We start from the raw sequence: 23,995 nt of genomic DNA on the forward strand, positions 1-23,995 counted from the left end.
CTGGTGTGCCGTAATTGTATTACGTCCTCAGGAACATCACTCCACAAGGCAACCAATCCACCCGACCACCAGTCTTCAGCCCATCCCCGATGCCCTAGCTGTTTTCAGAGTTTAGCAATGCCCGTGGTAGACACCCAAATGATTTGCCATATTTTATTACATCAGCCTTGAATTATAGGAAAACTATAACATAAGCATACAAGATTATACATTGTTCTAATCATAGCAAAGTCACTTTAACGATTAGTAGAGAAAACTGAAATCCTGACAGATCCGTGTGGCATATTCCATGGACATCACGGGTATAACGCATCAGTGTCTTCAAGCATGGCACCCGCCACCCGGGATCCAATACCGCAGCTCTCATTGCAATGAACTTTTTGATGCTTTTGAGGTAGAAGTCAAACGAAGATTGTGATCTGATAGTTCCCCCCTCATACTGGAGTCGTCATCTTTTATCAAAGTCACTTGTAAATCTGGGTGACAACCTATATGGCCACTATTACAGCTACCCCATTGGTTGTCACCCAGCTTTCCTTGTGCCCTAGGTGGCAATTCTTCCTACTTATACGGCGATACAAAGCCAAGGAATATATTCCTTTCAGAACTAGAGGGATTTTCTATTCATTAGTCTGGGAAACATGGGTGACAACCCCTAGAGGACTTGTAATGGTGGCCATGCTGGTTGTCACCCAGCTTTTTCCAGGAGAAGATATAACTAGGAAATGTTTTAATAGGTTTTTAATTACTTGATGGAAAAGGATGACCCGAGATGAATTTATGAGGGAAATGCTCTTCAAAGGGTATGTCCACCAATGCATCTGGAATAAAAAAATGAAGCTTTGATTTTGTGTATACAGCTTCTATCAAGAACTATGTGTCTCCATGGTTCCAGACTACAAACAAACACTGTAACCATTAAGACACATATGAGCTGTGAACACGAAACGGTTGGAGATTTTTAATCAAGACTATTTTAAAATTTGCTTAATTTCTTTTTTTCTTTAAGCACCGAAGCAATTAAAAAAAATTGGTTGCAATGATGGACATGCCCTTTAAATGGAATATGCTTGTTTTAAGGCACAATATACAATACAAACTGGTATAATCATTATTCCTTGCTCCCCCGGTTAGTAGTTCTACTTTCAAGAAATTAGTCGGGGGGAGTAGCAATAGGGGGTGCAGACACACCTCTGTCCTGGTGCCTCAGGGGGCCAAAATGCCCCTCTGCCACAGAAGACACCAGTATTATAAATGGCACATGATGGGTGGGGGCTCTGTTACAGAGGGTACGCCTCTGATCCAGGTATGAATATAGCATCAAAATAACTATTTAAAACATTGACCTAAAATTTGTCACCATAATGCTAGGCAATCGGTTTTCTGTGACTCCATTTGTCACTTTTGTAAGTGTTGCATTGGAATATTAGGTGGGATTGCTCTTCAAAGGATTTTGAGGTTTTAAGAAGCAGAGATAGATCATATATATACACGCAGCATCCTACTTTTCTACATTGCAGTAAACTGGTCTGCCAAGAGGCGGGGCTTATGACAATTTGCATAAAAGGTTGTATTTCTAGGCAAAAAGGGCGGGGTTAAAAGTTGGTAGGCATGCAGAATGGACATACATTGCCTACAGTGAAGTCAAAAAGGATCGAATGTATCATAGCAATTAGGAACCATTATAAAAGATCCAAATCTTTTCTTATCAATTTCCATGTAGGTCCGGCCCGGGCGTAAGGAGTGTGACACAACGTTAATTCATGAAGCTTCTTCATCTCTCCTGCTAAATATCTTGGCTTATAAAAATGTATTTCACATTTCGGGGTAGACGGGAAAGTTTGCAATGCCGCACATATTCCCCCGGTTCCTTGCCATGAGCACATAGCCTTTTTCTCCGTAGCCCTCTCCCCAGCTGCAGAAGAAACAAAACAGAAAATGCACACTCAGTTTATTAAAGGATATTCAAGTTACAAGCCGGAACATTGACTTACAGTTGTAGATAAGTATTAGATGTAGTGTAGCCAGAAATGTCGTGTCTAAGTCACATATATTCATTTTCTCCCTCCATACCTGCTGAAGGGGTGGGCAGAAAAACTATATTGTGATCTCCCAGAGAAACTGCTGCAGATCCTTCACCGTCCATGTCTCATATTCACAGTTTTACACCAGATGGATTTTTTGGTTGACTGAGGAGGTTGTGGACATTTACAGAAGGAGCCTTGTCCTGCGCCCAATGTCACCCCCTTCTAATAATAAATTATTTACGAGCTGGCAGGAGGGCTAGGGGAAGAGAACAACTGTTCTGGGAACATTTAGGGTATGTTCACACACTTAAAAAAAAGTCTGAAAATACGGAGCTGTTTTCAAGGGAAAACAGCTCCTGATTTTCAGCCTTTTTTTAATCAAACTCGCATTTTTCACGGCCATGTTTTTTAGCTGTTTTGCTATGGAGGCAATGAAAAAAGGCTCCAAAAACAGCTCAACAAGTGACATGCACTTCTTTTTCGCGGGCATTTTTTTACGCGGCCGTTTTCTGTTGGAACAGAACAGCGTTTTTCCCATTGAAATCAATGGGCAGATGTTTGGAGGCGTTCTGCTTCCGATTTTGAAGCACGAAATATGTTGTGTGAACATACCCTTATGGTTCAGAACATTGAATCAGTGGCCTGACAAACTAAGAAAAAGTCATTGGACGACGTGGTCATGTGATATTACACCCATATGGATGAAACGTCAATCTAATTTAGTTATTTAGTAAGCTCCCCATAGTGAGTAAAGTCCAAGTTAACGCCTAAGGCTGTTAGCGTTGTCATAAAAAGTTTTGCCCATAGCAACCAGTCAGACCACTTCCTTAATTTGTAATCCGGCTCTGGAAAATAAAAAGTTGAAATGTGATTGGTTGCTATGTAGAACATTAACCCTTTTTATGCATCAGGCCCATTATATAGAAGGTATCGCCTGGACGAGAATGCTTAAAAAATATTTTTATTTTTATTAACTCTTTAAAATGGGCTACTCAAGCCAATAATTCCTATAGATACCAGGCTAACCAGGCAGATAAGACTAGATAAGGGTGCCAATCTATTGGTTTAAATTGTTATGGAACTACTCCAAGTGTCTAGTTAAACATATAAATTCTGTCCATACCTGGACTAGATAGCAAAGTGTGCACTCACACCGAGTAAAGATCTGATACCTAGCAGCAATGTGTGTATGGACACTCAGTAATAAAAACGCAGCACCTGCGACATAGTTTGCATTAAGGCTGGGTTCACACGACCTATTTTCAGACGTAAACGAGGCGTATTATGCCTCGTTTTACGTCTGAAAATAGGGCTCCAATACGTCGGCAAACATCTGCCCATTCATTTGAATGGGTTTGCCGACGTACTGTGCAGACGACCTGTTATTTACGCGTCGTCGTTTGACAGCTGTCAAACGACGACGCGTAAAAATACAGCCTCGTCAAAAGAAGTGCAGGACACTTCTTTGGACGTTTTTGGAGCTGTTTTCTCATAGACTCCAATGAAAACAGCTCCAAAAACGGACGTAAAAAACGCTGCGAAAACGGCGCGAAAAACGCCGCGAAAAATGCGAGTTGGTCAAAAAACGTCTTAAAAGCAGGGTCTGTTTTCCCTTGAAAACAGCTCTGGATTTTCAGACGTTTTTGGTCACTACGTGTGCACATACCCTTACACCGACATGAGCCACAGCACCTATATTACCTGTGCATTTACACCGACATGAGCCACAGCACCTACATTACCTGTGCATTCACACCCATGACAAACAATGGAGCACCTCTAGCAGTATTGTGCATTCACACTAACAAAAGACTGTAGATTTAAACAAACATGTGCATTCACACCAACTAAATATAATATACCAAGTGTGCGTTCACGCCAACTAAATATAATATACTAAGTGTGCATTCACACCAACTAAATATAATATACCAAGAGTGCATTCACACCAACTAAATATAATATATCAAGTGTGCATTCACACCAACTAAATATAATATACCAAGAGTGCGTTCAAACTAGATGAATATAATATACCAAGTGTGCATTCACACCAACTAAATATAATATACCAAGTGTGCATTCACACTAGATGAATATAATATACCAAGAGTGCATTCACACCAACTTAATATAAGATACGAAGTGTGCATTCACACTAGTGAGAAATATCTACAACATAGAGTACTTTATTGCTGAGATGGGAATCAGCACATGCAGGTAGTGGCATTCACACTCCTCAGTAGCAGCGTAACACCTATAGAAGTAGTGTGCATTCACACCTGATAAATATTGTCCACCTGATAACAAGGGCGTGCATTGAGTATATGTAAGTATATGTAAGTATATTGAGACAGGGCAGATTAGCACATACGTTTTTTTTGTGCAGTATTGTCTTTCCGCCCTGTGCCTGCTGGAGCTTTTCTCCTAACAGCAGGTTCTGGCATCTGACCGCAGCAGGACGCCAGCTATTTAAGCTTTTAGCCCTGCCCTTTGGGAGGCTGGACGATTACCTCCAACAGCCAATCAGAGCGCGCAACGTCATCAGACCCTGCGCCCATTCATGAGCCCATCCAAAACACTGCTCCCCGGGCATTTTTAAACGACACTAAGGGTATGTGCACACGATAACGACCATTACGTCTGAAATTACGGAGCTGTTTTTAGGAGAAAACAGCTCCTGCATTTCAGACGTAATTGCTCGTACTCGCGTTTTGCGAGGTGTCAATTACGGGCGTAATTTTGAGCTATTCTTCATTGAATTCAATGAGAAACGGCTCAATTGACGTCCCAAGAAGCAGATGTTTGCCGACGTATTGGAGCCGTATTTTTAGACGTAAATCGAGGAATAAAACGCCTCGTTTACGTCTGAAAATAGGTCGTGTGAACCCAGCCTAAGGGTATGTTTACACGGCCTATTTTCGGGCGTTTCGCAAACGCCCGAAAAACGCCTCCAAACATCTGCCCATTGATTTCAATGGGAAAAACAGCGTTCTGTTCCGACGGGCAGTTTTTTAACGCGACCGTTTTGAAAAACGGCCACGTAAAAAGAAGTGCACGTCACTTTCTTGGGACGTTTTTGGAGCTCTTTACCATAGACTATTGAAAACAGCACCAAAAACGGCCGTAAAAAACGCAGCGAAAATCGCGAGTGGCTTAAAAAACGTCTGAAAATCAAGAGCTGTTTTCCCTTGAAAACAGCTCTGTATTTTGAGACGTTTTTGAGTTTGCGTGTGAACATAGCCTTACTGTCATATAGCTATGGGAATCACCAAGCGGCTATAATTCCAAATAGTGGCATATATATATAGGAGAAGCAAATTGTAATGATAATGATGAGAGGTCATAAAAAGACAATTAATTCTAAGGGTATGTTCACACCCTTAACAAAAAACGTCTGAAAATAAGGAGCTGTTTTCAGAGCCTCTGATTTTCAGGCGTTTTTGAAGCTGAAATTGAAGTTTGGAGCTTCTTTTTAGGGTATGTTCACACGTAGTCAACAAAAACGTCTGAAAATCCAGAGCTGTTTTCAAGGGAAAACAGACCCTGCTTTTCAGACGTTTTTTTACCAACTCGCATTTTTCGCGGCGTTTTCACGCCGTTTTCGCGGCGTTTTTTACGTCCGTTTTTGGAGCTGTTTTCATTGGAGTCTATGAGAAAACAGCTCCAAAAACGTCCAAAGAAGTGTCCTGCACTTCTTTTGACGAGGCTGTATTTTTACGCGTCGTCGTTTGACAGCTGTCAAACGACGACGCGTAAATAACAGGTCGTCTGCACAGTACGTCGGCAAACCCATTCAAATGAATGGGCAGATGTTTGCAGACGTATTGGAGCCGTATTTTCAGACGTAAAACGAGGCATAATACGCCTCGTATACGTCTGAAATTTGGCCGTGTGAACATACCCTTAGGCTTCTTTTGAGGCGTTTTTCATAATATTCAATCGAAAATCAGCTCCAAAAAACGCCTCAAGAAGTGACATGCTACTTCTTTTAACGTCTTTTTACGCTCCGTTTTTTAAAACAGTGGCGTTAAAAAGACGCCTCGTATGAACTAAATGCTGTTTTTCCGATTGATTTCAATGGGCAGATGTTTGTAGGCATTCAGCTTCTGTTTTTTCAGGCGTTTTTCGAGGCATAAACGCCCGAAATACGTCTGGAAACACTGCCTGGAAAAATCAGCTCCGTTTTTTTTAAGTGGTTTTGCACCACACGCGTTTTTTGCTGCATTTTTTGCCGCGATTTTTTACTTTTTTTGCCACGTTTTTTTTAGCTATCTCCTAAACAGAAAGAAAAACACGTCAAAAATAGAAAAACACATTTATTTCCGTCTCCCATTGATTTCAATGGGGTTTTTGAGGCGGAAAACGCCTCAAGATAGGGCATGTCGCTTGTTTTTACCACGAGACGGTTTTTCCGCTCGCGGGAAAAAAACGCCTCCACCTCCCATTGAAATCAATGGGAGGCATTTTCGGCCATTTGTTGGTTCGGTTTCCGACGCGGTTTCCGTGTCAAAAAACGTGTAAAAAAAACCTCAGTGTGAACTGGCCCTTAGAAAGCTATATATGAGCCAATGGGACCATCTCCAATTGTCAGCTCCACCTTATAAGAAACAAGGTCCATTATATAGATGCAAATCACCATTCACATCAATATCAACACATATACACTCAGCCAGTAAGGATGTAAACATTGATGTGGATGGTGATTCAGATTGGCAGATTTCTCCTTCATATTGGTGTGAATTCTGTGAATACGGCCATGATGCCGCTTCTTTTGGAGGTGGGCTATCTTTCTTTGCATTATGTCTTATTCTTCTTGTGCATAGTTGTTGCATATACTTATAATAAACACTTCAGACCTTACCTGTTTTTTATAAGCCAATAGTCTTTTCCATTCAGGTTTCCATATCCTATAGCCAGAACTCCATGGTTGACGTCTTGAGTGCAAGACGCATCATCATAGACACCTACAGAAGACATGTTGTTTAATGTCTTTACTAAGCAGTGAATTGGAGAAAGTCTGTTCATACTCGCAATAAGGCTAGGGCAAATACAGTGTCCCCATAAACAGTGTCAGACATAGAGTGCCACCATAAACAGTGCAAACCAGAGATTGCTGGCATAAACAGTGTTAATCAGAGAGTGCCCCCATAAACAGTGCTGGCCACATACGTAGTATCCTAGTACACAGGGCCAGTCAGGGAGTGCCCCCGTAAGCAGTGTCAGTCAGAGATTGCTATCATAAACAGTGCTAGCCACAAGGTCAGGGCCAGTTAGATCGTGCCCCCTTAGATGGCTGGTGATGTATAAGAGGAACGATTGCTGACACAAGTTTTAGTTGAGCATTGGACTCTGTCTGGCACTGTTCATGGGGGTTCGGTGTATGCATAAAAAAAATAATGTAATAAAATGGTAATACTCCAGAGCTGCATTCACAATTCTGCAGGCTTCAGAGCATAAAGTGTTTTTTCAGCCACTAAAAATAAATTGACGGCCTATCCTCAGGATAAGCCATCAATAGCAGGGTCGGGGTCCGACTTTCTGCACCCCCGCCGATCAGCTGTTTTGAACAGGCCGCAGCGCTCTTATGAAAGTCGGACCCCGGCCTAGCCTGGTATTTAGTGGCTGGAAAACCCCTTTAAGTCTCCCGATGTAATGACAGCCCTAGGATTAGGGTGTAGTAGGGCTGCCCGGTGTGAACCCTCCGCCCCTGACTTGGGGCTAAACTAGGGAGCAGAGTCTAAGGGAACCCCCGGTCTTCACCCTTTAACCACTCTACAGGGATGTGGACTTTGCTGCAGGGGAACTTCAGGTTGCTACCCCCAGAGTAGTTTCCTTTGGTGACCATTGATGTTGGTAGAGGCAGAGAGGTAAACAAAGCAATAGGTATGGGCAGGCGGTAGAGATTCTACACAGTACATGTAGCAACACTTCAGGGCAGACGGCGGGCACGGATAGTCAAAAACAGGCAGAAGGTTGGTACATGGGGATTCAGCAAATAAGATAGCAAGGGAACTAGGAACACAAGTGAACTCTAGGGACCAAATTGCTCTAGCAACGTGAACCAGAGCAGGCAAGGCTTTATAAAGGGTCCGGTGATGGAAGTTGAACATTTGCGCTACTCAATGTACCGCTTGAGCGATTTAGGCAGCCGCCGAACAAGATAAAGGGAGGACGCGTGGACAGAATTATGAATACAGCTCTGGAGTATAATACAGGCTGTAATGTAATTTATTTATAAAGTTGTTGTACGTTTGTGACAAATCAGACCACATCCCAAAAACGAAAAAAACAAAAAAACAGCAGCCAGTCCATTATCTCTCCAGCTTATATCAAGAAGCCCCTTACCGTTTTTATAGAAATAGAACGATGGGTGCCTGGCATCAATTGCCACAGATACTGGACCAACGTTGGCTACGACTTGCTTCAGATTATCTTCAGTTCCAGGATTCACCTCTGTATACTTCACACATGTGGTTGCTTTGGTTGATGGGTTATAATTGCATTGTCCAGCCTTAAAGAAATGTATAAACAATTGGATTTAACGTATGGTCGGATCCAGCACAGCTAAGGTTGCATTTAAAGAGGATAGTAAATGGGACTGAGCTGCAGTACCAGACACAGCCACACAGGCAAGAGTGGCACTGTGTCAAATACTGCATTGAAGGGGTTACAGCAATCCAGCAACTACCATGGTCACTTTTAATTAATGAAGGTTCCAGGACTGGACACCCACCAATTACACACGGATGGTCGATCCTAACCTGGCAAACCCCTTTAAATCTTCACCTTAAAAATATTAGGGAATTGCAGCTATAGTCCCTAATAATCCCTAATCTAACCTAACCTAAAATATAATCCCTAATATAACGTTATGATTATTGGGATTATGCTCTTTGGCTGCAGGGCTATGGCGAGTTTCACTGACCCCCCAACTAAAATGGTTGAGGTATTGCAGTTCCCTATTGCCATCTACTTACCGTGCCTTGATAAGGGTACGAAGCCTCGGAATCGATACCATTGTTATCTATAACATATTGAAAGGCGTGGGTCATAAAACCCCCATCACATCCTTTATTTCCGTACTTAGTAGAACAATCGACAAGATTCTGAGGACTGAGAGAAACCAGATTTCCAGTCTTCAACTTCATCTGTCCCTCTAAGGCACCGACGGCACTGAATGCCCAGCAGGATCCGCAGGAACCCTGGAAAGTTGCAAACAATGAGGATTTTCCATGTTAACGAGACAAGATGGTGATATGCTATGATAGGTTTTAGGGGTGTGCAACCTGTGCGGTACCACAGGTCGCATCAGCAATCCACGCTGAAGGGGGCGCTTTAGATGACCCGAATCTTGTGACAACCAGGATCCTAATACTAATTGTATATCAGTATTATGTATACATGGTATAACACTATTATTGGATCACTTTATATTTGGAGCTATTATTTGAGCATTGTATGGTGGTATTTGAGCACTGTATGGCGGTATTATATGAGCACTGTATGTTGGTATTAATTGAGCACTGTATGGTGGTATTGTATGAGCCATGTATGGCGGTCTTATTTGAGCAATGTATGTTGGCATTATTTGAGCCATGTATGGCGGTCATATTTGAGCACTGTATGGCGGTATTATTTGAGCACTGTATGTTGGTATTATTTGAGCACTGTATGGTGGTATTGTATGAGCAGTTTATGGCGGTATTATTTGAGCAATGTATAACGGTATTATTTGAGCACTGTATGTTGGCATTATTTGGGAACTGTATATTGGTATTATTTGAGCACTGTATGCTGGTATTATTTGAGCACTGTATGGTGGTATTATTTGAGCACTGTGTGGTGCTATTTGAGCACTATATGGTGGTATTATTTGGGCACTGTATGGCGATATTATTTGAGCTCTGTATGGCGGTATTAATTGAGCACTGTATGGTGGTATTATTTGGTCACTGTATGGCGGTTTTTGAGCACTGTATGGTGGTATTATTTGGGCCATGTATTTTATCATTATTTGAGCATGTTGGCATTATTTGAGCACTATATGGTGGTATGATTTGGCATTTGTATGGTGGTATTATTTGGCCACTGTATGGTGGTATTATTTAAGCACTGTATGTTGGTATTATCTGAGCACTGTATGGTGGTATTATTTGAGCACTGTATGGTGGTATTATTTGGCCATTGTATGGTGGTATTATTTGAGCACTGTATGTGGTATTATTTGAGCACTGTAAGGTGGTATTTTCTGAGCACTGTATGACAATTTTATTTGAGCACTGTATGGCCGTATTATTTGAGCACTGTATGGCTATATTATTTGAGCACTCTATGGTGGTATTTTCATTGTGAGGGACTGCTACTTGGGTACTGTACAGCATATTATTTTTGCAGTGTATGGTGGTGGTAAGACTGTATGGCATTGTTATTTAGGCAACTGCATGGAAGTGTTATTTGGGCACCATACTGTATGGCACTTTTGGCATGGTTATTTATATACTGTTTGATGGTACACCATATGTGGGGTGCCAACTGATGGTAGTGCACAGGGCACCATTCAAATAAGGCCGGCCCTGGATTTGTCTATGGCTATGTTCATACATGTGTCGTGGTTTCAAAATGATGCATTACCGGATCAGATTATTTTTATTTGTGTGTTTTACTGATTTATAACAACTTGGAAATATATCCAGGACAATATTCTTACCTGGTTTTTCACTTCTGTGACGCACCTTTTTTCCCTCCAATCCACAGAGTCGGGCAAGTTTGAGGTCTTTGTAATATTCCATGTGTTACTGAGATAGCTCTTCCTGTCATCACGAGGAGGTAATATTAAACCAGTTAGCTGGACTTCTATCTCCTCACTAGTCTAAGGAAAGAAAAGAAGGTCCTCAAATCTAGACCTATTACATGTGCCAATTTACACATTACTACGTCCAGGAAGGTATTTACTGTATTATAAATGTCATCAGGTGAAGTAGGCAGTATCCAGAGCTCGCACTATGGTCCAAGCAATGATCGGAGGTGCTGTTAGGGTTAGGCATGGGCAGAGGTTACATTATATAATAATGGCTCACAGGCATTGCAAACAATGGACACTTGGTGTATGTGTCTTTGGAAGCTGAATGCTATCACTTCTCAATATTAAATACAGCGTGTCTCTGAAACACTCTCCTACGTTACTCAGCTGCAGGCTACGTCCAAGAGAAGGGAGTTACGCGTGAGCACTGTATGGCGGTGTTTTTTCAGTCACTGAATTGTGGTGTCATTAACCACTCCATGGCCGTATTATTCAGTCCATGTATGGTAATAATATTCAATTACTGTATGGAGGCATTAGTCACTCACTGTATGGTGGTGTTATCAGGTCAGTGTATGGTGGTGTTATCTAGTCAGTGTATGGTGGTGTTATCCAGTCACTGTATGGTGGTGTTATCCAGTCACTGTATGGTGGTGTTATCCAGTCACTGTAGGGTGGTGTTATCCAGTCACGGTATGGTGGTGTTATCCAGTCACTGTATGGTGGTGTTACCCAGTCACTGTATGGCGGTATTATCCTGTCACTGTATGCTGTTATTATCCAGTCACTGTATGGTGGTGTTATACTGTCACTGTATGGTGGTGTTATCCAGTCACGGTATGGTGGTGTTATCCAGTCACGGTATGGTGGTGTTATCCAGTCACGGTATGGTGGTATTATCCAGTCAGTGTATGGTGATGTTATCCAGTCACTGTATGGTAGTTTTATCTAGTCACGGTATGGTGGTGTTATCCAGTCAGTGTATGGTGATGTTATCCAGTCACAGTATGGTGGTGTTATCCAGTCACGGTATGGTGGTGTTATCCTGTCACTGTATGCTGTCATTATCCAGTCACGGTATGGTGGTGTTATCCAGTCAGGGTATGGTGGTGTTATCCAGTCACGGTATGGTGGTGTTATCCTGTCACTGTATGCTGTTATTATCCAGTCACTGTACGGTGGTGTTATCCTGTCACTGTATGCTGTTATTATCCAGTCACTGTATGGTGGTGTTTTCTAGTCACTGTATGGTGGTGTTATCCAGTCACGGTATGGTGCTGTTATCCAGTCACGGTATGGTGGTGTTATCCAGTCACAGTATGGTGGTATTATCCAGTCACTGTATGGTGGTATTATCCAGTCACTGTATGGTGGCGTTATCCAGTCACTGTATGGTGGTGTTATCCAGTCACTGTATGGTGGTGTTATCCAGTCACTGTATGGTGGTGTTATCCAGTCACTGTATGGTGGTGTTATCCAGTCACTGTATGGTGGTGTTATCCAGTCACTGTATGGTGGTGTTATCCAGTCACTGTATGGTGGCTATTCAGTCACTGTATGGTGGTATTATCCAGTCACTGTATGGTGGCGTTATCCAGTCATTGTATGGTAGTGTTATCTAGTCACTGTATGGTGATATTATCCCGTCACTGTGTGGTGGTGGTGTTATCCAGTCACGGTATGGTGGTGTTATCCAGTCACGGTATGGTGGTATTATCCAGTCACGGTATGGTGGTGTTATCCAGTCACTGTCTGGTGGTGTTATCCAGTCACTGTATGGTGGTGTTATCCAGTCACTGTATGGTGGTGTTATCCCGTCACTGTATGGTGGTGTTTTCCAGTCACTGAATGGTGGTGTTATCCAGTCACTGTATGCTGATATTATCCAGTCACAGTATGGTGGTGTTATCTAGTCACTGTATGGTGGTGTTATCCAGTCACTGTATGGTGGTGTTATCCAGTCACTGTATGGGGGTGTTATCCAGTCATGGTATGTGGTGTTATCCAGTCAGTGTATGGTGGTGTTATCCAGTCATGGTATGGTGGTGTTATCCAGTCACTGTATGGTGGTGTTACCCAGTCACTGTATGGTGGTGTTATCCAGTCACTGTATGGTGGTGTTATCCAGTCACTGTATGGGGGTGTTGTCCAGTCAGTGTATGGTGGTGTTATCCAGTCACTGTATGGTGGTGTTATCCAGTCACGGTATGGTGGTGTTGTCCAGTCAGTGTATGGTGGTGTTATCCAGTCACTGTATGGTGGTGTTACCCAGTCACTGTATGGTGGTGTTATCCAGTCACTGTATGGTGGTGTTATCCAGTCACTGTATGGTGGTGTTATCCAGTCACTGTATGGTGGTGTTATCCAGTCACAGTATAGTGGGGTTATCCAGTCAGTGTATGGTGGTGTTATCCAGTCACTGTATGGTGGTGTTATCCAGTCACTGTATGGTGGTGTTATCCAGTCACAGTATAGTGGGGTTATCCAGTCAGTGTATGGTGGTGTTATCCAGTCACTGTATGGTGGTGTTATCCAGTCACTGTATGGTGGTGTTATTCAGACACTATATGTTTTTTTTAATTATGTCACGGTATGGTGATATTATCCATTCAATGTATGGGGTATTATTCCACCACTATATGGTGATATTACTCAGACACGGTATGATGGTATTATTTTTGCACTGTATACTTCTTTTATGTAAAGATCAAAAAGCCTGTGACGGGGCAAATAAAGTTAAGGAGGGACACACGCCTGAACAAAAATGTGCCCCGAGTGTATTGAGATTCTACCAAGGACTGTTATTACATAGCTAGAAGAGACTTACACCCTGATCAAGTACCATGTTGTGCCCTGTTCTGCCTTTGTCCTGCTAGGTCAAGGGGTATAACATAAAGAACACACTCAGTAATGGCTACCCACATATACAAGATATATCCAAAGATTACACCTACCATATCTGCAAGATGGTTCATGCCCACGGAGTATGAGTGGACCCCCAGTTCATGCTCAAGGTTATGTAGTGTGACAAACTTTAAATTATTTTCCCATATCATTCGCCTTGTGAGATCTTCTCTCTGTACAAAAATATACAATTAAAATGTTTTCGATTTGTTTTTTTGCTTTTATTATAATATTTTCCAAAAATATCTTTACTCTAATAAAAATGTTATGAGGAGTTGGAGAGGAACCTGGAAGGTTATAGGAGCAGGTGCAAATAGGGGTGGTGGTAAATCCTAAAGGGGTTGTCCTATCATGACAACCCCATTTTGAAAACCGCCCACGTCGATCTCCTGATTTCCACAGGTTCAAAAGTTCAAATCATTGGCCGTCCATGTATTTCATGGCCGAGACGAGCCGAGTCTGCCAGATTGGGGGCCACTGACACTTAGTAGCGCTGGTTAATAGAGCGGAGTCCCACTCTGACGGACCCAGCTCATCTTAGTCGGACAAACCACAGCTATAGGTTGTGTTTGGTATTGCACCTCAGCTCCTTTGAAGTGAATGGGTTTGAGCTGCAATACCACACACAACCTGTGGACAGATGTGGCGCTGTTTTTGGAAAAAAGTAGCCATGTTTTTCTAATCCTAGCAACCCCTGCTGGTTACTTTTGTAATGTATATGAGGATGATGATGAATATGATGATGATGATGATGATGATGATGATGATGAAGATAATTATATTATACGTCAATGTTGTTTCTACCTCATGCTCATATTTCTTGTTATATGTAAATTTCCATAATTTCCAGTGGTTATCCAGTGCAGGGTCAATCGAGGCCGTCACAGCAACAAAGGCTGCCAGCAAAACACACGTCAAGGACTTCATCCTGTCAAGACGAAATATTTGTATAATATTAATGATTTACCTGTAAAAGAACATTATAAGACAATACAACATTTAACAACCGGGTCCAGGCGACATTTTCTTATATACGCATATAATGGACAACTATGTATACAGTGGGGGGGGGGGGGGATCACGTCTTGTCTGGCTGTAAGGCTGCAAGTCAAGAAAAGCAGCTCCGTCCTTAGATCCATGAGGAAAGTTGTGATTCAGCCGCAAAAATCGCAACTCTGAAAAAAGAACTATTTTTTTTTGTAAATGAATAAAAAAGTTTATACTTACCATCCGGGCGTTGTCATAGCGACGCTTTCTTCTGTTTTCAGTGCAGTCCGGCCTCCTCTGATGACATTTCATCCCACATGGACTACAGCGTCATCCCAGCAGGCCGGACTGCACTTGGAGCAGAGGGACATGTCGCCGTGACAACGCCAAAATTTTTTGTTCCCTGTAGTATTTCCTCAGTGGACGTTCCACCTAAAAAACTGCACTCCAATTCCGTCTGGTTTCCAGGACGGATATGCCGTCCTGTGTGAACATGGCCTTATAATGAAACAGACCCAGTGATTTATAGATATCTGCAGGTACGGTAATAGGGGGCACCCTCTGTTCAGTATTTTGATCTTTTGGATGGGTCAAGAGCAGTTACAAAGAGCGTCTCTCACTCTGGAGGACCTGTCCTGTCCTGTATAACACAGACAACCCCTTGATAAGAATGGACACTGTGTAAATGCTTTGTTTCCCCTGTGGTGGCGCTGCAGTTTAATTAAACACTTTCTGCCAGGTTTCACCACAGATTACAGCTGATCGGGGGTCTAGGCAGGGGGACCCTTTGTCAAGAGTCACTTCTAACAAGTAGGGATTGTCCAAAGTGGAGATCCCATTCAAAGACTAGCTGTATGAATATGTACATAGTAAGCGCCCCCCAGTGGCGGCCGCAGGTAGTCCGAATTTTGGCTGTGAAGCACTGGGGATTATATGATTTCCATACAGGCACATTTAAAAACTTACATATTGAGGTAATTTTAGAGCATGCCCTACATGTAGTGTTTGTCATAGGACAGTGGTGCTTTTTTATACGTAGTGTTTGTCATAGGACAGTGGTGCTTTTTTATACGTAGTGTTTGTCACAGGGCAGTGGTGCTTTTTTATACGTAGCGTTTGCCATAGGGCAGTGGTGCTTTTTTATACGTAGTGTTTGTCACAGGGCAGTGGTGCTTTTTTATACGTAGTGTTTGTCATAGGGCAGTGGTGTTTTTTTTATACGTAGCATTTGTCATAGGACAGTGGTGCTCTTTTATATGTAGTGTTTGTCATAGGACAGTGGTGCTTTTTTATACGTAGTGTTTGTCACAGGGCAGTGGTGCTTTTTTATACGTAGCGTTTGCCATAGGGCAGTGGTGCTTTTTTATACGTAGTGTTTGTCATAGGGCAGTGGTGTTTTTTTTATACGTAGCATTTGTCATAGGACAGTGGTGCTCTTTTATATGTAGTGTTTGTCATAGGGCAGTGGTGCTTTTTTATACATAGTGTTTGTCATAGGGCTGTGAGGAAGTGGGTATTCTGACAGGGTTGGTGGGTTAGGACAATTTATCTTAGGCAATACTGGATGTACGGGCAGATGGTGCATTTACTTCCCCTCTGTTTGTCAACGTTACTGACAAAAGCAGAAGTATTACATCTGGAGGCCACAAATAACGCAATAATACATGAGAAAAACACAACTACCGATTCTTGTCAAAACGAACGCATTTTGAATAGCAAATTGGATGGGACCAACCAGGACGGGCCCCATAGTAGCCGCATAGTCTGCCTCTATGGCATGCTATTAATGACCTGTATAAACAAGACCTATATCTTTAGGCTGTGTTCACACCTGCGTCGGTGTGTTCCGCTGTTTTGCATCGTCAGAGGAGCAGAACAAGGGAATAACAGAAGCAACGACATGGCTGGCGGCCGAATGAACAAGGTGTGAACAAGGCCCTACCCGTATATCTCCAGTTTATGTTTGACGTTGTTATCCCAGAATATGACATTTCCCACCGTTTCCTTACGACTCTTTCCGCTAAGACTATAAACTCTGCACGTGATATCGCGTAATGTTGTAGAACTGGTCTATAGCCGACTGAAATTCCCCTTCTCGTTATTATTCTAAGGATTATGTAATAACCTTGATAAGGGAGCTGCAGCTTAAGAAATTCTCTCATTCTGAAAATTACAGCAAAGGCGGAGTGTTCCTTTAAATTGATGCTCAGTTCAGGGCCTGAAGGGGCGGAGCATGACACAGGGATCCAAAAACATAATTCTTGTGTCATGCCCCGCCCCTCCAGACCCTGCACTAGACATAACACAGTGGATCAGTCTTGCCCAGAATTCCTCTAAGAACTGTGTTAAACCAACCGGTCCTCCCATAAGAACAACAACATAAAAATGATTTCTGCTAGGCATGTAAAAATCCATCTAAAATAAATCAAAAAAATTAAACTTTTCAAATAGCCTTTATTAAAAATCGACCGTTTTACGTCTGCAGCTCCTATGCAGATCTATGTGTCTTCATGATGCTGTAAATGTGCTACTTTCCTCCCTCTGCCCCCTCTTCTTGTTAACCTAAAGACAGTAGATGAGGGGGCTCCTGGAAGGAAGTAAAACATGACGGTAGGATCAGACTACACAGGGTTTTTTTTTGTAGTCTGTAACCATGGAGATACATCTGTCTGCATAGGAGCTGCAGACAAAACTGTAGGAGATTTTTTTTAATCAAGACTATTTGCAAGGTTGCAATTTTATTTTTATTTTGGAGCAACAGATAAAATAGTTTGACCAGACAAAACAGATATTTCATCACATGACGTTTCTACACTTCGTGTTATAACAACACAATCATGACTAGTATCTGTATGTAAGGCCGCGGCTACATGGCGAGACCTCCAGGTCAGTGGTATCTCCACAGAATGCCAAGCTTATGCCGTGCTGTAGGAGGCGCTATTTCCAGAGCAATAAGATTTCAGCAATTGGCTGCAAATTTACACCACCATGCTTTAACCTGCAGCACATTGCACAGCAAATGTCACTGTGTTGCCCGAGCCTAAAAAAACACTGGTCAAATACAAACAGGCGTAATAGTAGGATGGTAGTCACACTATTATTCACCTGCCCCTATCCCACCATCCGAGTCAACGAGTGCCCCTAAGAACCCCTTGTGTTTTAAGTGTCCAGCAACGCAACTCAATATAAAAGGGGTGAACCCTGGAAATCACGTTGTAGGGTTCACAGTGATACAGGGAGGGCCATCACATCAAAGGCGTACTTTAATTATTCCCCTTCTGCAAAATTTCTGATCAAGACTGCCTGTCGCCAACTTTTCATTGGTGCCCCTACATCACCCCGCACCCAGGGTTTGTGTCTATCTGTATGCGCGTTTATTTTGTATACACTCCTCAGATGCCCTGATCAGCATTGCTTGTGGTATCTAAGGGGTTAAAAGACCATGCTCAAAGGTTGTCCATTCCAGGAAAGTTTCTAATAACACTCACATATGTAGCAACTTCAGAGGCGTAACTTAAAGGGCAACAAAACTTTAAAAAAAATGTTTGACACATCAGAAGTTTTGATCGGTGGGGATCCGAGCCATGAAACCCCCACTGATCGCTAAATGAAAGCGATCAGGTGATCGCTGTGCCGCTTTGTTTTTGATCGGCTTTCCTGCGGTGTGCCGACTCATAGACTTTCTATTGAGCCCATACACCGCTCCGAGGAAAGCCGATCAGAAACGAAGCGACGCAGCAATCACCAGACTATTTCTGCTGCTTCGTTTTAGCGATCGGTGGGGGTCTCAGTGATCGGACTCCCAATGATCAAAACTTCTGACATATCAAAAGTTTTTTAAAAGTTTAGTTACCCTTTAACCCCTTGATGCTGTACGTGATAAGGGTTAAGGGGAAGTATGGAGCGAGCTCACCGACTGAGCTCGCTCCATACACAGCGGGCGACGGCTGTGTTACGCAGCCGACACCACACTGCAATGGGCGGAATCCAAGATCACTTTGATTCTGCCCGTTTAACACTTTAAATACTGCGGTCAATCGCGACCGCAGCATTTAAAGTGTTAGAATCAGGGGGGAGCCCCCTCAAACAAGCCATCACCCCCCCCCCCCCAGCAGCACAATCGGCCGGTAAGAACGGTTGTTATTGCAGCCTGGGGACCTAACAACGACCCCCAGGTCTGCCATCTTTGTACTCCTTTGAAGCTCTGCCTTCGGCAGGGCTTCAAAGGAGACTGTCTGTATCACGATATGCTGCAATACATTAGTATTGCAGTATATCATGAAAGCGACTCAACGATCGCCGGTTCAAGTCTCCTAGGAGGACTAATAAAAAAAGTAAAAAACTGGTAAATAAAGTTGTTTTTTTTATGTTCCAAAAAAAAGAAAGTATTAAAAGGTAAAAAAAAAAACTTTTTCTAATTTTTTCCCTAGATCAATGTTAAAAAAAATAAAAGTTAACATTACTGGTATCGCCGCGTCCGTAAAAAGTCTGAACTATCACAATATAGCGTTATTTGGTCGATGAATGGCGTAAAAAAAAAATATATATATAAAACACGCAAATTGCCGATTTTTGGTCACCTTAGCGCTCCAAAAAAAATGTAATAAAAAGTGATCAAAAAGTCGCATGTACCCCAAAATAGTATCGGTGAAAACTGCGGCTCGCCTCGCAAAATTGAAACCCTCACATCGTTAAATTGATGGAAAAATAAAAAAGTTATGGCTCTCAGAACATGGCAACGCAAAAGATTTTTTTAATTTAGCAGATAGATTTTTTATTTTTAAAAAAAATGGTAAAACATTAAACAAAACATATAAATTTGGTATCGCCGTAATCATATCAACCTGTAGAATAAGGTGCACATGTCGTTTTTACCGCCTGATGGATGCCGTAAAACAAAACCCCCAAAAAAATGGCGTAATCGCTGTTTTTTGCCCATTTCACCCCACAAATCATTTTTATTCAGCTTCCCAGTACGTTACGCAGTACAATAAATGGTGCCCTGAAAAACGACAACTTGTCCCGCAAGCAACAGGCCCTCATATGGCTATATAGACCAAAAAAAATAAAATTATAGCTTTTGGAAGATGGGGTGGAAAAAACAAAAGTGAAAATCCGAAAAATGTCTAAGGAGGGAAGGGGTTAAAGCTCCTGGACCCCAATGTTATATCTGTATCAGGGCCCCCCACCTATCACGTATCATATATCATACTGGCTTCTGTCTTACACCCTGCGGATCTCATTCACACCTACTGTATGAAAATATTTCTAAAAAGTCTCAGCGCAGCCGATATGTGACCCAGACGTATTTCTGAACCTGCTGTAAGTCATCTGATTGAAAAAGATTACCGCCGGCCTCTCCCTAGTCCGGAATGGCTGATAACGGAGAACAACAGATTGTATTTAACAGCAAAAGGCAGAGTAAAAAGATTTTAGATCTATGACTCCACATAAGAATGAGAGAGACCTAAATGTTATGGGGTTATATACAGTACGGCGGATGTGTGTCCTGCACCTGGACCTACCTTGTATAGTCAGATGATGCGAGACGCCGTCTTCACCTGCGGTTCTTAGAAGACGTAACTCGGAGGTAGAGGGAGAACTTGTCTGTCACGTAGGTTAATAATTCTCTCTGCTGAGAGAACAAGGAACAGGAAGACGGAGGAGTCATACGTTTTCACTTTCAATATGTCACTTGCCTCTTCACCAGTCACGATTTCCACTTCTGTTATTTCTCCGTTCTCGTATTTCACCTCAAAATTCGCAGAATAAAACGACTGATAATAAAGGCGCGCAGAAAACAAACACTCGATATTGAGTTACTTGTGAGAAAACTGCCAGAAAATATAGGTCGTGTCTTTTAGGGGGGAGGGGGCATTATCTCCTTTAGGGTACGTCCAGATGTAGCGTAAATACTGCGAAATTTCCGACCGGATTTTATGTGCTGTGACAGTAGCATCAAATCGCATTCAGACACTGCGGAAAAAAATCAGCAGAGAACACGTGCCGAATTCTCTTTCGCACAGAAAATCCGGTTCGAAATTACTGTTTACGTGTGGATGTGCCCTATGGCCCTGTTCACATGGAGTTTTTTCAGGAATTTTGAGGCAGATTTTGACCTGCCGGCAGAACATTTGTCGTGTTTTTCACCCGAAGTCATTGAGCGCTACAGCAAAAACCGCTGCGAAAAACGCGATCTCTGCCTCCCTTTGATGTCATTGGGAGACGAAAACACCCGAAGAAACGGCATGTCGCTTCTTTTTCCTGCAAACGTTTTTCGGGGGAAAAAACGCATCCGCCTCTCATTTAAATGAATGGGAGGCGATTTCGGGCGTATTTTGTCGCTGTTTCCGACGCGGTTTCAAAAACAGTGCCAAATTACTCTGTGTGAACTAACCCTTAGTGCTTTGTGAATGGCACAAAAATAATGATGGCACATAGATAATGCCCCAAAAAAATAACAATCTGTACGCCACTATTTCGGGGGACCTATGTATACAGTACTAATATTTTTTGGGTCACTGTAGCAGTAATATATAAATATGAACAGATAAAGTTTGGGAGATGTAGCCTGTAGGTTTAGGGTAGTCACCAGCGCAGGGGAAAAGTTTTACGAATTTATAGATTATTACCGATACATAAAAATAAATAATTATGTGTGTATAAGTGGCGTACAGAGAACGGAGAGGCACCCTATTAGGGTATGTTCACACGGCCTATTTACGGACGTAATTCGGGCGTTTTTGCCCCGAATTACGTCTGAAAATAGCGCCTCAATAGCGCTGACAAACATCTGCCCATTGAAAGCAATGGGCAGACGTTTGTCTGTTCACACGAGGCGTAATTTACGCGCCGCTGTCAAATGACGGCGCGTAAATTGACGCCCGCGTCAAAGAAGTGACCTGTCACTTCTTTGGCCGTAATTGGAGCCGTTATTCATTGACTTCAATGAATAGCAGCGCCAATTACGTCCGTAATTGACGCGGCGTTCAAGCGCCTGCACATGCCGTTACGGCTGAAATTACGGGGATGTTTTCAGGCTGAAACATCCCCGTAATTTCAGCCGTTACGGACGCCCTCGTGGGAACATACCCTTATGGTGCCAGGTTTTGCTGCCCAGGCAAAAGAGCTTAATGTTTCTCTCTCTTCACACCTTTTCCATTCTTCCCCATCCTACACCCAGTAGCAAAGGGGATGGGACCAACCAGGGCTGGGCCCCCTCTCTCTGAGGGCCCCATAGCAGCCCCATGGCCTGCCTCTCTCTATGGTATGTACGCCCTTGGATGGTATATTTGTAATATTTGATGTATGTTTTTGGCCGAGTAGCGAACCTATTGTTAAAAATTTGAATGCCATCCCTGCCTGTAACATCATAAATGACATCACAGGTTTAATGACATCATCTGTCACCAAAGCGACTGTCCGAATGCTTCCACATACATGAATACAGCTGTTAGATTAAGTGTTGTGTTTAGCACTGGAAAGATCGGGCTTCCATAGTGTCAGACCGATCCCCGCAATGGCAATGCACTAACTCGCCCAACTTGCTACGAAACTACCGACATAAAGGATCCTTTTCCTGTCACTGTATATTCACATCGGGCAGTCAGAAAGGGGTTAAAAACATTAAAAGGGGTTCTCCGCACTTGTTAGAAGGGTCCTTTGACAATAAGCAGATCACAAAGGCAGTGGGACCCTTAGCGATCATACGTAATCTGTGGGGAAACCTGGCAGTAAGTCTTCAATTTCCCTGCAGCACCACCACAGGGAAAATTAAGCATTACAGCAGGTCCTCCAGATCGAGAGATGCTTTTTGTAACAGCTCTTGACTGGCCAAGAGATGAGAAACCTAAACAGAGGACCCCCCCCCCTCTAATAATTTACAATTTCCTAAAAGGGTACATGAAAATGGACAACCCCTTTAAAGAGTCTCTGTCACCATTTTCATACTTCCCTATCTCCTACCGAATCGAATAAACCCTATATTAAAAGCCTACTGTTTTGTTTTTTTTTAATGTTTATTAGTGACAAAGTTCTGATAATATTTACATTTATGCAAATTTTTTGTAAAGGCCCAACTGGGCGTTTTTTTTTACTTTTCACCAAGTGGGCATTGTAAAGAAAAGAAAAGTGACCAATCAGCATCATACACTTCTCTTCATTCATGCCCAGCTTCATTCACAGCACAGCGTGATCTCGCGAGGTCACGCTGTGACGTCACTTACTCCCGCAGGTCCTTCAGCGGAGCGACCGGAGAAAGACCAAACATCACCTCCAGACTCTTGCTGAGGAGGATAACCGTCCTGGCACGGCTGGTTGCGATGTCTGGTCATTGTCCCGTCGCTCCGGTGAAGGAACTGTGGGAGTAAGTGACATCACAGCGTGATCTCGCGAGATCACGCTGTGCTGTGAATAAAGCTGGGCATGAATGAAGAGAAGTGTATGACGCTGATTGGTCAGCGTCATACACTTTTCCTTACAACACCTACTTGGTGAAACTAGAAAAAAAATGCCCAAAAAATTTGCATAAATGTTAAAACGATCAGAACTTAATAAACAGTATCGTTACCTACATCAAAGCGTTTATTAGATTCGGTAGGAGATAGGGAAGTATTAAACTGGTGACAGTCTCTTTAACTAAGAAAATATTGAAAAGACGTTTGACGGACTGATAATAGTAGGGGAAGTTACGAGAACTCGGTCACGTAGCATGAAACTGAATACCATTGTGGGCAGCGTACTGTATATACTAACCTACATGGAATATAATGGAGTATATGAAATATTAGGAGCTGGAATGTCAGGACACTGGAGACACTTCTGTCTTTAAGTTCCCACAGATCAGTAATGGCGTAACAGGAAGTCAATGGCGAAAAACACATGAGATGAGCGTGACAAACCATGAAGAACAGAATACGCCGTGGATACGTGCAGCACAACCTCAACAGAAATGTAGTATTCAGTCCTAGGGCTTGTCCACACGTAACGGAATGTCTGCAGCAATTCCGATAAAAATAGCAGACATTCCGCTGCAACAAAAACGCACCATTTGGTGCGTGTGCGTTTTTCTCAATGTTGGATGATGGTGACATCTCCCCAGAAAAACGCAGCAATACAGTCCACTTTCCGCAGCAGGAATTGACATGCCGCGATCCAAAAAATACGCACCACAGGTCTATTTGGGGGTCATAATTTTTACGCGTGTGGATGAGATTTGTTGAATCTGACCCACTTTGCTGCTACTGTATTCTGCTGCGTATTTTCCGTCCGCAAT

General features: G+C 42.7%; 1 protein-coding gene across 2 annotated transcripts; it reads right to left on the minus strand.

Moving 5' to 3' along the window:
- Positions 1-139: 139 nt before the first annotated feature.
- Positions 140-21,999, minus strand: LOC142665163 (cathepsin S-like). 2 transcript variants are annotated; one of them, XM_075844732.1, is made up of 9 exons: positions 21,927-21,999; positions 20,247-20,356; positions 14,539-14,662; positions 13,785-13,907; positions 10,738-10,899; positions 9,008-9,232; positions 8,376-8,541; positions 6,892-6,994; positions 140-1,915 (listed from the first exon to the last, which is right to left on the minus strand). In XM_075844732.1, exons 3-9 carry the CDS (start codon positions 14,659-14,661, stop codon positions 1,816-1,818), a joined length of 1,002 nt encoding a protein of 333 aa, XP_075700847.1. In that variant the 5' UTR covers position 14,662; positions 20,247-20,356; positions 21,927-21,999; the 3' UTR covers positions 140-1,815. The 2 variants fall into 2 exon arrangements, with proteins under 2 accessions (XP_075700847.1, XP_075700848.1); XM_075844733.1 differs by lacking the exon at positions 21,927-21,999 and having other exon boundaries at positions 20,247-20,373.
- Positions 22,000-23,995: the final 1,996 nt, after the last annotated feature.

The sequence above is a fragment of the Rhinoderma darwinii genome, chromosome 12, assembly GCF_050947455.1.
Source record: "Rhinoderma darwinii isolate aRhiDar2 chromosome 12, aRhiDar2.hap1, whole genome shotgun sequence".
Lineage (NCBI taxonomy): Eukaryota > Metazoa > Chordata > Amphibia > Anura > Rhinodermatidae > Rhinoderma > Rhinoderma darwinii.

Excerpts from the sequence above, each read along its gene's own strand:
- LOC142665163 (XM_075844732.1), bottom strand. The coding sequence starts at position 14,661 with ATGAAGTCCTTGACGTGTGTTTTGCTGGCAGCCTTTGTTGCTGTGACG. Across the intron at positions 10,900-13,784 it reads TGAACCATCTTGCAGATATG|ACTAGTGAGGAGATAGAAGT; the intron begins GTAGGTGTAATC and ends TTCTTTCCTTAG. Across the intron at positions 1,916-6,891 it reads TATTGGCTTATAAAAAACAG|CTGGGGAGAGGGCTACGGAG; the intron begins GTAAGGTCTGAA and ends TTTCTTCTGCAG.